Here is a 15899-nt window from a genome sequence, read left to right as displayed (position 1 = left end):
TCTTAACCATCGCGCCACTCGGCCGGCCCCTGTACTTGATTCTTATCCAAGCTTCTGTAGGCACCAACTGAGACCTGGTTCAGGTGTAGCGTTTGATCCTGAACTAAGGAGAGAAGGCAAGGGGAACAAACGGGAGATGAGCTCTTGCTCAGTCAGCATGACTTACGCTTAACTCAATAAATACTCCACATAGCACTCTGCATTCAACATTCTCATATTCTCTCCCCACTGCTAACAAAATATCTTTTCATTAAATTACCTGGTAAACTATTCTAAATGGAGGTGGCAATGAATGACTTAACAAACAAATATTGAGCATTGGTACAATGATCTATTACCACAAAGAATACTGTGTAACATATTATCTTGAAGAACAGTGACTTAAATTAGCAAGCCATTTATTATTACTCACCAGTAATATGGGTCATCTAGGTGGTTGGCATATATGGGCCAGTCTTGACTTATCTTGGCTGGACTCACTCATTTGTCTGTGGTCAACCAGTAATCAGCTAGGAGGCTCTGGTTTTAGGTGTTGGCTGACTATCGATTATGAGGCAAATGGGCCATGTGTCTCTCATCCTCTCACCTTGAGCTTGTCTCATGGCAGCTAGACAGGGTTGAGAGAGAGAGAGAGAGAGAGAGAGAGAGAGAGAGAGAGAGAGAGAGAGAGGGAGAGAGAGTGAAAGTATGCAGACCTCTTAAGTTCTAACTCAAAACTAGTACTCAAAACTTATCAATTCTACCTCATTCTGTTAGTTAAAGCAGCCATGAGGGCAGCCCAAGAAACAGACCCCATCTATTGGAAGGACCTGTCAAATTTTATCGCATATAGTGGAGAATGAAGATGTGTGGCCACTTTTCTTCATCTACCACAAGCATCTTATGCATATACCACAAGCATCTACTATGTGCATGTACTAGGCTTGGCTGAGGATGACTGGTTAGTTTCATAGGAGATAAGTAGGCTTAAGACAAAGACCTGCAACTATAAAATTTTATCTGGATTTGGGGTCAAGGGGAATTTTCAGTGGTCCTCGTATCTCATCACCATAAACATGGACACAATGGGATGGTCGGTATACACAGAAGACATTCTATAAGAAAGGCCCAGGGCCGGCCGAGTGGCGCGATGGTTAAGAACTGGCTTGGGACGCCAGAGGGCCCCGGTTCGGATCCCACATATGAGGGCCAGTGACACTGCNTTTGTGATAACTCTAGAATGACAACTATTAGAAAAGGCACACAGTGTGACTGCTAACACTGATTGACTGTTCACTATGTCCTTGGCACAGAACTAAATTGGTCATCTGTGTGGTCTTTAGCCTTTATAAAAGCTTATCAAGTAGCTTATGACCCTGACACAATTAGATATGCTAGCATGGGTTGACCCCGTGCGAATTGGTTCAAAACTCCCCATTCCACTGAAGAATCCTTTAATAATTCTTAAATAATGATGCAATGGGTTGGAGGGGAAGGAACAAAAGGGAAGGGGATTTTGACCTAAGATATTCCCTAGTTCTTACGGTTCATATGCACTCATTCTTGCTTGTTTTAACAGATTAACAGAAACCAATTTATCAGGTCACAATTTTGGAATCAAAACTATAGAAAAGATCCAAGAAGATGTCTTTAATCTTTACAATTCCCCACAAAAATTTCTCACACTGAGAGAAAAACTAGTACTTTCATAGTACTTATTAAACTACTAACAGCCATAATGTTATTTTCTTCATCTAAGGAAACCTGGGTGTCCCACTGTTGCTGATAAACAGTCATGAAATGCACACAAGTTATTTTTTTAAGGAAAATGTTCACTTAGTAGTTCTGCATACCTGCCATTTACAAACTGTATAAGTTTGTGCTAGGCCTTTAACTTCTCTGCATCCTGTCTCTTTTAAAAACATTTCTTTAAATTAATGTATCATTCACATAACCATCCTCTTTCTCATAAAATAAAAATAATCTATTGTTGTAGATTGCCCTGTACCAGTAGCTCTTACTGAGTGGGGAAGGCTCACTTACCCCTTTCCCAGTTCTTGTCCAGGACCTTTATTATCTGAAATCACCCTGAAGCTCTTCTTCCTCTTTATTTCTGCCCCACTGCACCCCAAACAAGGACAGTCACTGGTACATATTAAGGGTTAAATGGTAAGGGTTAAATGTGTACATATTGAATAAATTAATGAACGTATCTCCATAAACTCTTCCATGATCATTCTGGTAGGAATGCTCCCTAAGAGCCTCTGAAATCCTCCAGCCCTCCTTGAGTGGGTGATGCAGCTACTGTATTTGGGACACCCTCCTGGGCATTACTGGTATTTGTTAACAGGAAGCAGAGAGGGATAGCAGAGAGATCACTGGGCCAGGGGTCCACTTCTGCTGGCTTAGTTGTCCCCTGACTCTGTGAGTTTGGGCAAATCCCATTTGCCTTCCTTGGCCTCCACTGTGCCATTGTGTATAAGAAGAATGAATTAAACTAAATGATCTCAAACATCCTCTCCTGCCCTCTTGATCTGAGATTTTAAAAAATCCTTCCAAAGAAGATCATCAGCTCCTGGTTGTGTGGGATCATTTCTAATGGGTGTCCGCGTCCCTCGTAGGCAGCAGAGCCCAGCTTTAGATGCTCCTTCAATACTGAACAAATGTAGAAATTTTCAGAAATGGAGGTTTTGCAGTATGTCCATTAATGACAGTATTGATATTTCCAAAGCATGTCTACGAGCATGAGTTTATTCCCACTCAAAGAAACTCAGTAAGATGGGTGGGACAGATATTGTTATGGGTCAGAAACTAAGCTCAGAGAAGTTAGAGACGTGCCTAACATCATCCAACGACAGGGACATTGGCTCCCTAAAAAGCTGTTACTGGTTCCAGCGGTGGTGTTCTCCCCACCGTCTTCTACTACCTCTCACTAAGCCAAGTAGGAAAGGTAGTAGATTTAGGGAAATTAACTGTGGCTTTTGCAAATGCTCTAGTGAAATCTGGTTCCTATTTTGGGTAAAGTTCCTTACTCTCAGCAATGTACAGGTATAAATGAAATTTAAGGGCTATTCATTTCTTCAAGACCCATGAAAAGAGCACTATTTGTAGTATATTTTTAAAACACATTCTTTATATAGATAGCCACTCACAAAGGAGAAATTTTGATTTTCCTAAATATTGACTATTGACAGTAATCTTTGTTTTACTTATGCTATCTTATTTCATCCTTTCAAAATCTTGCTAAACACAGATGATTATTATTTTAGAGAAAAGGAAGCTTAAGCTCAGATAAGCCATTGGCTTAAAGTCACAGGGCTGGAAAGAGCTAAAGCTGACATTCAGACCCAGGTCTGCCAGGGGTTCTTCCTGTCCATTGTGCTGATGATGTGTGGACCTAGAGCAGGGGTCAGCAGACTTTTGAGACAGAAGAGCTGCCAGAGGTCAGCAGACTGCAGCTCAAGAACTGTGTGGCTCTGAAGTAAAATTGAAAAGGAAAATAAAACTATCATAGTTTCATTTATAAAATTTTTACAGGATATTATTCACATAATGATGATTATGTAAAAATATATTTATGGCTCTTGAATAATTTTTAAATTGTTGTGAGGGACAGGATTGGCTCTTCAGGGGTAGGCAAGTTTTTCAGACAGAACGTACCCAAAGAGCTGCATGTGGCTCATGAGCCAGTTTGCCGACCCCTGACCTAGCATGATACCTGATATGCTTTTCAAAGAATTAAGACTCCTAGACTCCACCCCTGAATCAGAATATCTGGGAGGTGGGGTAACTGTTTTTAATAATCCATCTCCCCCAGGTGATTCTAATACATCTTAAACTTTGAGAATCAGAAGCACTTATACTATAACATACTCTAAGTAAATGTAGAAAGTCTTAAATAGTCATGATTAACCCACACACAAAAATGCATGAAACCATCAAGCAAATCTCAAATTTTCCATGGATCAAATGCTAGGCATTTCCTTGACAACCAGGGTCTTGAACTCACCATTGTGGGTGAAAACTAAAAATCATTCAATGGAATTAAAGTGGACTCTTTTGCAGGCTTACCACAACCATAGAAGAAGAGTATTTTAACCTTTCTTTGCTCAAACCACAGATGGACGCCTGCTTTTTAACCAGGTGCCCCTGGTTGAAATGGATGGAATGAGGCTGACACAGACTAAAGCCATCCTCAGCTACCTTGCTGCCAAGTACAACTTGTATGGGAGGGACCTGAATGAAACTGCCAGGNGTGCATGTGTGTGCATGTGTGTAGCATTTTTGAGTCCTTATTATGTTCAACAATTTGCACACATTACTTATTTCCACCTCATAACTAACTGAATTAATTAGGAACTATTAGCCTTGGACAAATAAGGAAACCGAGGCTCAGAGAGGTTAAAAAACTTGCTCCCGTAAGAGGTAGAGCTGACATTTGAATGTAGGTCTTTGCTTATACTGGAACCCATGGACTAACTCAGATACATGATCTTCACATGTTCTAAAAGAATTGGGACATATTTGTTACCCAAGGAGCATATTCCAACTATCCAAAGTTGTCATACCATCATGGCTGCTTTCTGCTCATCCTGCCGTAGGTGTGGGTATCTGGGGCTCTGGGGGTGGGAGTGCACCCCACCAGTCATCTCAGATGAAGCTGCACAGAGGTGATGTTTGTGAGCCCTGGGAAGTGAGTCTCAATTCCCAATGTTGTAAGAACCCTGCGGGGGCCCTTCTTGTTATCCCAGGTTTGTTGAGTTCAGGACACACACCTGTTAGTCAATATCAGCACCACAAGAAACAGAGTTGAAAAGAGGGTGTGAATTTATACTGGCTCGATTCCTTGGGTTCCGGGTCTTCCAGCAGCTTTTTCTCAGGGTATTTGCATTTTGGGTGAAATCCAGAAAACACTGCTCCTTTGTTTTCTGCCCCTTCATTTCCCAGGGATGCAATGGATATTTCCACTGCACCTGTTCTTTTCAGCTTTGAGAATGTACTTTTAACAATGAGAATAATTGGGTTTACTATTTGAAGCATAAGTAAACTCTGTCTTCTGTATTACCAAGCGGTAGTTTTATCCTAATCTTTATTGAAATACATTAGCAGTCAAGGAAACGGGACTAAAGAACTTGGTTTACGCCCTTAACCTATAATGCCATTACCAGGAAGGAGTTGGGCTCAGAGAAACAAACGTATTTCAATATACCCATTCTGTAAGGCTCTGCTTAATTCCTGTAATAATAGACTGTACTCTTGTTAAACACTGATTTCATTCTGATTTACCCCTTGGTAGTCTGGATGTTTCCATCACAAGATACAAGGTTTGTAAGTTTTTTGATGTCAGGAACCACATCTTATTTTTCTTGGTATGCCTGGAGGGCCTAACCTACTATGGTGTCCATGGTAGGAGCTCAGTACATGTTTGATGTTGAAAGAAAGAAGGAAAGATTGGACACAGAAATTTAACAAGTTAAACTGGTACGTATCTCAAAGTGGCACACGGGGTGATAGCCGCCAGGAGTCTGGGATAACACTGGGTTCATTCTGTAGGAGATGGAAGTATTACGCCATAACCCCTGCCTTCCAGGATTTTTCCTCCTTGTTAGATTTGTGCAGTGAAGAATCCACGGGTGCAGGCTGGTTCTCGGGCTGTGAGATTTTAAGAGATATTGGGCCCCTTCTCTGTGCTCAACCCTTCTAAAAGGAACAGTTCCTCCTGGGGGGGAGGAGTGGTCAGGAGTGGTCCGTGGAGTCCTGCTGAGCCTCTTACAACCGCCTGGTCAGTTCTCCATCATCCACCTGAGAGCCCAGTTTAGAAGGCCACATGGCCAGCTGAGGCTGAGAGATGAGGAATGGTGGCTTGTTGGCTAGGGCCAGCTACTATGATGCACACAAACATTTGTTGGGATTTTTCCAAGTGCTGGCTGATTATTAACAACGAGGGGAAAAAACTTTCCTTCTTTTGGACTAGAAAGAGAAGGTTGCCAGCTACAGTCCTGTTTATCTGAGGTTGGGTCTCTTTCATTCTAATCCTGGGCTTTTAGGGCTCCCTCGGGCACCGGGGAAGACTTGGCAGTGATGGCGGGGACGGGTGTGATCCTATCCCTTGTAATCCAGCTCTGGATTCCAAAGTTACATCTTTGTCTCCCACGTGCCTTGAGAATGTGCTAGGGGCAGGCTGAAGGAAAACGGGGGAGAGTGTGGTGGGCACAAAGCTGTTACATAACATTCCAAAATACACTTCTACACAGCTGTGACCCACAAAAATGCTCACAACCACAAAATGAAGGCAAAAGCCACACCAGACTTTACCGTTTAAATATCTTGTATTACAATATGGAGTCAAACTTACAAAAGTTTTAGCTTCTTTTTACAAATATAAATTGCATTTGCAACAAACACAAATCACATGTAAAACTATTAGACAGGCCCATCTTAGCATAAGAAACTCTAAGAACATACGAAATCCACTCGTAATTTGTTTAAGGAAGCGAGTAGGACTCTATTTGGTATGGCTCAGATATTGTGGTATGTATTTTACCTATTACTTTATTCAATCTTCAGTCCTTATAATAACCCCAGGAGGTGGATTGTATAACCACCACCCTCATTTTAAGGATTAAGAGACTGAGGCTTAGAGAGATGGAATAAGGTTGTACGATGGTGAGGACCACAGTGAGTGCTGCCTTGGGAAGCTGAGGTCAGCTTCTCCACCCCTGTGCTCACCCTCACACTTCCTGATGTACCTGCACGTGGTATTGTACTTTTACCTTTTCCGGAAAGCATGCGTTGTTGCATATGGGGTCAGAGGGGCAAATATTGGGGGAAAAAAACCCCAACAATCCTCTAAGTTGGTATAGATCAAAGCTTTAGTATGGATCAAAGCTTTAGTATAGATCAAAGCACTTTCCCTTTATCTTCTTTGATCACCTCAATAATCCTGTGAGATAGACAGGAGCCACTAACATAATAGTCACTGTGGCTCTTGCAACAATGAGGTACAAAGTGTTATCAGGTAAGCTGGCATTATCATTATATTCTCCTTTAAAAGGTGGCAGGTCACCTAGTGTAATGCTTCCCAGTTATAGATGAGGACATGAAGGCAGACAGAGGTTTAGTGAGTTGGGTCTAAACTCACCCAGCTCCTTGGTGGCCAGGTAAGGCCTTAAATCCTGGTCATGTCTAGGTCTTCATCTCTGCTTTCCCCAGCACTCAGGAGAGTCTTGTGACAGAAATGAAAGAGTCCCCAATTCCCACCAAACACTTCAGTCCAAACAGTCCCAGTCCACGGTTAGAAAAGATTTTGTTTTGCAAGATCATTCATGAAACCATCCTACTAGCTCCTGGTTTCTTTCTTCAAATACCAGAGGAAGTCTCTCAAATCTACAGAATACCTTGATACCTTGATATATACAGTTTGTTCTTCCTTTTTTCTTAAATTGTGAGATCGAGCATACATATAGGAGAGTGCAAAAACATTTACATAACAGTTTAAAGATTAATTATAAAGGCTGATTACTAATTCTGTTTAAGAAATAGAACATTATTAGCATCCCCAAAACCCATGCCCCACCAGTCACAATCTCCATTCTCCTCACTAGAGGCAACAACTATTCTGCTTCTGTGATAATTATTTTCTTGCCTTTCTTCATAGTTTTACCTACTATGTGTACCCCTAAATAATAGTTTCATTTTGCCTGTTTTGGGGTATTATAAACAGAGACACATCATACGCTGTGTGTTAGTGTGTTTTTAAACGTGTTTTTCTTATTTCACCCTTCAGAAAACCCTGAGCCAGAAGTCATGACAGCCAAACCCAAGCTCTACTACTTTCGTGGTAGGGGCAGGATGGAGTCGATCCGCTGGTTGCTGGCTGCAGCTGGAGTGGAGGTTGGTTCTGGACTGGGAAGATGAAGGAGGGTAATTTGGGTGAGACCGAAGTGGTGGTCCTCTTCCTTCTTCAAAATTCAAGATGATGCCTTCAAGCGGTACCCACTCTTTCTCTTTCCATGTCTTTCTTCCTAAGAGGTGAAGGAGGGATCATAGTCTTCTGTTTAAGGAGGGGTGGGAGGATGGATGCCTGGGAAGGTGCTCTGGAAGTTTACAGGGCCTGGAAAGATCTCAGTGGGTCATAAGACCAAGGAGAGAGACAAGACCCATATCTGAATCATTCTCTCCATTGAGACCAGCTGATTTCCTGGGATCTTTTCAACTCTACCTTAGCACTTCAGTCATGCTCTCTCCATGACTGCCAACCTGATCCCTAGGCCTGACTGCAGCCTGGTCTCCCCTGGAATCCTCCTCTGAAGGGTCAGCCTCACGGAGAAAGATCCTTAACTCTGAATTGCCTCCCCACTGACTTTTCCATAGACTTTCCACAAGTGGAATTGTTCGGTTTAATGCAGGGGTAGACTTCCATGTCCCTATTTGAATGCCATCTCCTCTAGAACAAGGACTCATGACCTTCTTTGTTTTCCTCTTTTCCCCTTAGGGATTTCTCTCTGAACACTGATCACCTTATCCTACCCCCACCTCAAGGTTTGGGGGACAAAAAGTCACTCTTACTCACAAAAGCTTCTAAAGAAAGTTTCTAAAGAAACTTCATCAATAAATGATGATAAACCCACCTGAGTAATGGTCTTTGGATCCTTTCCATTGGCTATATGAGCATCAAAGAGAAATTTATTTTGACCTGATATGGAGGGAGAATGACACAGAAGAGAGAGGAGAAAGAAAAGAGGAAATGGAAGAGGAAAAATCATTGGGGAAGTTGGAGAAGACGACAAGAATTTGGAAAAAAGGAAGAGCTAAGGCCAAAAAAAAAATAAAAATAAAAAAATAAATGGGGGCTGTAGGCTATGCTTTAAGTAGGCTCAAAACAAAAAAGGGTGTCAGTCCCACATCAGTCTAAGCTAATGCACACATACCCTCTGTCAGAATTTCAGCTATGTGGTAGTTGATAGCTTTGTGGTTCCTTTTGAAATTTNAAAAAAAAAGTTTTAATTTTTCCCTAAAGTTTGCAATATATTTACAACTAAGCTAAGATCACTTTCAAATAACACTATACCACTTCATAGGTAGGAGAGGTACTTATAACACAGTATTCCCAGTTCCTTGTATCCTGACAACATTGCTGTCATAGATTTCACTTATCCATAAGCTATAATCACCTGATATATTGTTGCTATTATTCTTTTGAACCACATTGCGTTTATTTGTTTATATATTTAAACTACCTGTCCTCCCCAAGAAGAATGTAAGCACCACAGGTGCAGGAATTGGGTCTGTCATGCCCACTATTGTAAAGCCAAGGCCTTAAACATTGACTCGTAAAGTGGTAAATATTTGTTAAATTAGCCAATGAACTCTTCTTCCTTGCGTAACTTGATATGCTACAAAATACACAAGAAATAGATGAAAAGTGAAGCCCCAGGGGAGCGTACAAACTGGAATGCTCATTGGCCAATCCCTTCAGTGGGTGGAGTTTCAATTGGAAAGAAGAGGGCTACACACCCTGGCTTCATCCCCACACATCACAGGAGACAAGAGCGAGGAAGAGATAAGGTTAGTGGTGAAGTTCTTATACACTTTTCTTGGGCTTGGTTGGATAGTTATATTTTGTGGCCAAATTTTCAGTTTATACTCAGCAATTGTTTTAACTTTGTGGTAAATGTAATGTCTATATTTCTAAATTTGCCTCTATCAAACAAAAGAAAGATATTTTTTTTTTTCTGCAGAGTACATACGTAAATGAAATCGAGATAGTAAGTGTACATCCACACAAGGCCTTTTGAAGACTTTCACTGCTTATGCATGCTCTACATAATATTAGACATTAACACCTCCCACACGCATAGCATACATTAAATGTCATTTCAAACATAAGTATGTGAGAGTCAAATGGTATTTCAGTTGATTGGTGGATATAACCATGCTTAGTAGAATTTAAACATTTATTAATTTTTGAGCTACTGCCACGTCCCACGCAGCACAGGCAGTGATGAGTGAGAGGACACGGCACAGGGTGAAAGAAATACAAGAGACAAAGATAGATTTATGACACATGGCCAGGGGGCTGCAGTTCTCTCTCTGGAACTGAGCACCTAATTGAGCCAACGTGAAGCTTTTATTAAGAAACTTCAAAGGAGTAAAACTGTTTTATTTTTTCTAAAGTCTGTGTGATAAGTGCCTTAAGGCCAGTTTCCACTAATCAGACCCATTGTGCTCCAACACCTGCTGTGCCTTTGTATTCCTCCACACACAACCCCCAGGACAACGGTGCAGTTGCAGCTGCGGCCATGAACTAAGGGAGATAACCGACATCATTCCGCCGGGTCCCAGTTTTCCAGGACACTCCCTTGTGAACTTGTTAGGTCAGGGGCTGGTGGTGTTTGTGCGTAGGGGGGCGGTTGAGGATGAGGCTATAAGGCAACAAGCCATGACATTTTCCTTCAGCAAATCTCATATTTTCGTACACGGTTGAAAAGAACACAGGCAGGGGTGACCAGTTAGCTCAGCTGGTTAGAGCATGGTGCTGACAATACCAGGGTTGTCAGTTCAATCCCCGCATGCGCCACTGTGAGCTGCGCCTTCCCTAAAAAAGAGTCAACTATGCCATTGAACTATGCCATTGTAGCATGAAAACAATGTGTAACCAATGACCATGGCTGGTCCCCCATAAAAAATAAAAATTAAAAAAAAGAACACAGACACCACCCACACTGTGACATGGTGCTAATGGGTAAACTGAGTCTCCTGCATCTATGTGTCTATACCACTATGCTTGGAAGATTAAATCCAAATGACCCGACACTACAGTCTTCCTCTGGGATCCTGCATCTCTGGAGAACTGTGCCCCATTGAAAAGCAGGAGTCTCTAAGTCAAGCACAATTTTTTTCTAGGACTTGCTCCAATCTTTAACTAGCATCAGGCCATAGAGTAGCTCACTTTGCTTATTCTTTAAACTGCCTCAATGGCNCCAGAGGGCCCCGGTTCGGATCCCACATATGAGGGTCTGTTCCCCTTCCCCCAATTCCCCAGCACTGTTCCCATCCCCCCCCATTCCCCAATAAAAATCTTAAAAAAAAAAAAAAAAAGAAAGGCCCAAGCTCAACTGTTCAGAAAACGGAATGTAGAACACAGAAACAAGCAAAGTCCATATCAAGAGGCTTTCCACCCCAACTTTTTCATAGCTCATCTTTTTTCTTTTTTCTTTTTTTTAAATTTTATTGGGGAACAGTGTGTTTTTCCAGGACCCATCAGTTCCAAGTCAAGTAGTTGTTTCAATCTACAATAGCTGTGGAGGGCACACCCGAGTGGACCATGTGGGAATTGAACCGACAAACCTGGTGCCATGAGCACTGTACCCTACACTCTAACCACCTGAGCCAACCGGCCATCCCCTCCATAGTTGATCTTTAAAACTGACAGTCATTCTAACCTGCAATCTCAAGAGTATATGGCAAGAGAAGCAATTTCAAACACAGTGTATGAATTGAATCCTTTTATAACAATATAAACAAGTACTAATATGCAAAACAGTCTGTTTCTCATTGTTTTGATGCATATTTTAATTGTGTGTGGGATTTTTTGTTTGTGTGTGTGTTTTTTTTAAATACCCAGGGCTTTTTTCCAAGATGTGTGTCCTAAGCTATAGAGCATTGTTAATTTCTCTTTTTTTTCTCCAGGTTACACATAAACTGTAATAGATTAAAGCAAACAGGCTAGATGGCAACCTTGAAGAAAAGGATTTGGAATTCAGATAGGACAATGAAAGTTAATTATTCTTTTATGTATGTTAAAAAGAAAGACAAAGATCAAGAAAATCATTAAATTTGTTGGGCAATTGGCACATAGAGGGGGTACAGAGTCACACAACCCTTAATGAGTTTGCAAGCTAGTGTAGCGATAACTAACACAGTATGACTGCACCAACAAGCCAATAAATAATAGTAACATATCTTAATAACCATTTTTAAAAAAGTGTTTGTCAATGAAAGGAAATTTTTAAAGAGAATGAAATAGAGCTATTTGTTTGACCTAAGGAAGTAAACTTTTCTTTGTCAGTTGCCAGGTCCATAGAAGACCTGCTAAATTATGTATCTTCCAAGTGAAAAGGTCTTGGTACTAATAGCTTTGTACTTTTGGTAAACTTCATTCAGTTTGTTTTTAAGCCCATAACTATCTAATTATTTGTTTATGGCAGATTTCAACTTAGAGGCACTCATTAATTCTTTCACACACCCAATTGTTCAACAAGCGTTTCCAGAGACCCTACTATACACCATGGTCACTTGGCTGGTTCTGGTTCCAGAAATTATTCCTGAACATGGAAGCTAAGAGAGAGGAAATCAAAAGTCATTTGCCCCAATATCTATTTACGCCATAGAAGTCCCAGATTAGGACACTGCATACTCAAAGCTTCCTCTGGGAATGAGAGTCGCACGGTGTTTTTCAGGATCAACATGTATACTGATGGCACTCAGGACCTCATGATGATCATCATCCAAGCTGTGTTCAAACCTCCACGAGAAAAAGAGGAGAGCTTTGCTTTAGCCGTGACGAAAGCAAAAACCTGTTACTTCCCCGTCTTTGAAAAGGTAGGATGGAGAGATCTAGTTTGGATCTCGGCGAGGCCTCACCCTAGTGTGGTCCGAGGTGGTGTGGCGGTGTGGCAGGCATCCTGATGCTCTTGTGACATAGGGTCTGGGTCCGAGACAGCTGCGTGGTCAGATCTTGGCGTGGGGAAGGCGAGGGAAAAGAGCAGCGGGCAGGGCTGACATCCTCCAATCCCCCCTCTCATCCCAGACAGGAAGTTGGGAGGGAGAGCGCAGGCTCAGTAAGTTCCTAGTTCCCTTTCTAGGATGTAGGGATCCAGAACTTTCACATTTCCTCTTGCTGATAACGACGACACTATTTAATAAAAGCATGACTATCTGAAAAGACAGAAGCCGTGTTAGAGCTTTCCTGCATTTGGACTAAAATTTTAGTAAGGATTCCAATACATGACTTGTCTAATTATGAGACCTCCAACAAAACAGAACTGGAATAAACCAACTGCAATGAAAGGATACAGCAATTCTGTTCTGATTTTTAAAAAAATTATCAGCCCACGGATTCACCATCGCTAATTCACTGTTTCAGATATTTCGTTAAGTTTTTAATACTGTAGACTAATCATGCTTCAATCAAAAGACAAGTCTCTGAAAGTTGCAACTTTTATGAAGTCGTTTTAGAGTGAGTACTAGTTACAAATGTCTTCAGTTTATCTGGTAAGTTTCCAAACTGAGAGGGCAGCATGCCAGGTGATAAGAAAGACTTGATAGCATAGGGTTCCATAAATAAAGGTTTGCAGGACAGAATAATTCTGCAGTATTTCTTCTCAGTCTTTTCTAAAGCTTTGGGAAAGAATGATTTATTATTGACTGAATGATAATGAAGAGTTCTGTGCTCAGAGTACTAGACAAAACAAGTTTCTGTTTATTCAAGGACAATATACAGTGACATTGAACTACCTTCCATTTAAAAAAAAAAGCAGCTAGTATGATTAGTTGAGTTATGGTGTTAACTGTGCTTTATCATACTATAGATTTTGAAATCTGTGTGGCCAAGTCCAGTATACTTCCCAAAACATTTGAAATAATTCATTTTTTCAAATTAGGATCAAACTCAAATTCATTCGTTATAATTAGTCAAGTATATATTTTAAACCCCTTTTTATATCTAAGGTCCCTCTTTGCTCTCGCTTTCTCTCCGTTTTTTTCCTTTTGCATTTGTCTAGTCAAGTATCTCACAGTGTGGATTTTACTACAACATAGTCCTTTATTCCCTAGATTTCCTGTCAATTGGAAGTTAGAATTAGAAGTTTCAGGTTCAGACTTGATGTATTTTGGCCAGACTATTTCATAGGTGGTGTTGTGTAGGTCATTAAGGAGCACTTATTATCTGGTTGTCACTCTTCTTGTGATTAATTGTGATTGGTGATCAATGCCTAGACCCACTGACTTATTAGTGGATGCAAAATTTTGATATGACAATCATGAATAAATCTCTTCATTTATTAGTTGGAATGCTTTTTATAAAATGAATCTTCCCCTCATATTTGGTTACTCTAGGGTATTTTTTTTTCTTTTCTTTTTTTATTTAGGAAAGTAAGATAAATGCTACTTTCTTGGAATTCACCGGGTTTGGGCTTCTGGTATCCCATTGGTATCTTGTTTGCACTTGTGGTATTGTAGCCAGATTCTAGCTAATCATGATCTTTGTGTCTCCCTATATCAGTGGGTACAGTTTTACTTAACCAGCTGCAGTCTCGTAACAGTGCATTCCATTCTAGCACTTCATCATCCAAGATGTCTTGAAAATCACTGACAAATTTCCAAAAAGATTGTGCCAATTTATAGCAATATATGAGTGCTGGTTTCATCCTATCTTTGCCAGCATTCTTGGAGATTACCAAGAAAAAGATTGCTTAGCAAATTTGGTCTGTACAGGAGATCCCATGCTTTGAAAGTGTTTAGCCAGGCAAAATAGTCTTCACGTTTGTTTGATATATTTTGTTATTTTTTCTTTCTGTAGATTTTGAAACAGCATGGAGGTGATTTTCTCGTTGGAAACAAATTCAGTTGGGCAGACATACAACTGTTAGAAGCTATTTTAATGGTCGAAGAAATCGATGCTTCTGTTCTTTCTGACTTCCCTCTGCTAAAGGTAGTGTGTTACCTTCCACACAAAGCCCAGGACAAAATGAATAGAAACAAAGACTGAAATAAAATGTGCTTCCAGGTTAATCTCAAAGAAACTAAAGAAGACTGTTTTAAAAATCATTATTTTATTCATTTTTTAATTGTCTCCTGCTCACACGATAGGATCATTAGGAAATAAAATCTCATGAAGGGACAAAGAATAGATTGTTTTGATTTCTACCATAAACATTTGGTGTTTTTCATCTTTATAGTGCTTTTGATTTTTGTTTTCTTGTTTTTTTTTTTGTTTGTTTTTTTTTTTTAGTAGTTTGAGCTTTTTTTCCAGACGAAGCAAAGCTGGAGTCTGTTTTTGTTGTTTCCCTCCCCAGGTTCTACAGAACAATTCTTCTCCCCTTTATTCCCTGTGATTCCGGGGCCCTCACAGAGTCCCTTGATTTCTCAGAGCTTCTGCTTGGGTGGCACTGTTTGTCTCCTGCTGCATTGCCCTGGGCCTCACATCTTTTTCTCTCTCTGAACCCTGCTACTGCCAAACCTCACCTCGCCTCTGTTCCAGTTCCTTAGGAACAGTTTATCTAACAGGTGACCATAGGTTTTACAGTTTAAGAATAGCATTTTTTTCTTATTACAAAAGAAATGCAAGTTTATGTAGCTACATTAGACATTTGTATAAACTAAAAAAAAAAAAAAGATCTAACCTAGCCAAATGCACATCCTGACTATTATTTTGCATTTCTCTCCCCAAATAGATACATAATATTGTTTTGTGGCCTGCTTTTAACAATTTTTTCAATTATCATAAATATATTTACATGTCAAGAAATATTCTTCTGAAATATCATTTTCTTTTATTTTCATTAGGCAATAGAGTCACACCTTTTTGAAAAATCAGAACTACATATAAAGGACATAAATGATAAAATCTCACTCCCACCTCTCCCCGCCCCCACACCTTCCCATTCTCATAANAAATCTCTATGGGAAGCTGAGGGACAGGAGGTCTCTTCTTCTGTGTCTGCTTCCTGCTGGGCAGGGGTGTAGAGTTGTTCCTGCCTATTGGGGGGTTCACAAAACTCTCACCCTAGTTGATCTCATATGAGAGGAAGGGGTCTCGAGCTCCGCCTGGAAGACCGCGTTGGCTTTTTTGGTTGTGACTGGCAATCTTGTTGGGATATCCTCTGTATCCCCAAGGTCCCTGAATGGGGAGAAATAGA

The 15899-nt window shown here is 40.6% G+C and overlaps 1 protein-coding gene across 1 annotated transcript; it reads left to right on the top strand.

Annotated features, from left to right (window-relative positions):
* The first annotated feature begins 4079 nt into the window (after positions 1–4079).
* LOC109391297 (glutathione S-transferase alpha-4-like) lies at positions 4080–14764 on the top strand. The gene is made up of 3 exons (XM_019658725.1): positions 4080–4233; positions 12442–12582; positions 14561–14764. The coding sequence occupies exons 1-3, from the start codon at positions 4138–4140 to the stop codon at positions 14747–14749; spliced, it is 426 nt and encodes a 141-aa protein (XP_019514270.1). The 5' UTR covers positions 4080–4137; the 3' UTR covers positions 14750–14764.
* The last annotated feature ends 1135 nt before the right edge of the window (positions 14765–15899 follow it).

This window comes from Hipposideros armiger, unplaced genomic scaffold, assembly GCF_001890085.2.
Source record: "Hipposideros armiger isolate ML-2016 unplaced genomic scaffold, ASM189008v1 scaffold_288, whole genome shotgun sequence".
Lineage (NCBI taxonomy): Eukaryota > Metazoa > Chordata > Mammalia > Chiroptera > Hipposideridae > Hipposideros > Hipposideros armiger.
The sequence above is the reverse complement of the archived record's forward strand: the minus strand, read 5'-3'. Positions and strand labels throughout refer to the sequence as shown.

Bases quoted from the DNA above. Each gene is read 5' to 3' on its own strand.
- LOC109391297 (XM_019658725.1), top strand. From the start codon at position 4,138: ATGGATGGAATGAGGCTGACACAGACTAAAGCCATCCTCAGCTACCTT. The intron at 12,583-14,560 runs GTAGGATGGAGA...TTCTTTCTGTAG, and splicing joins ACTTCCCCGTCTTTGAAAAG to ATTTTGAAACAGCATGGAGG.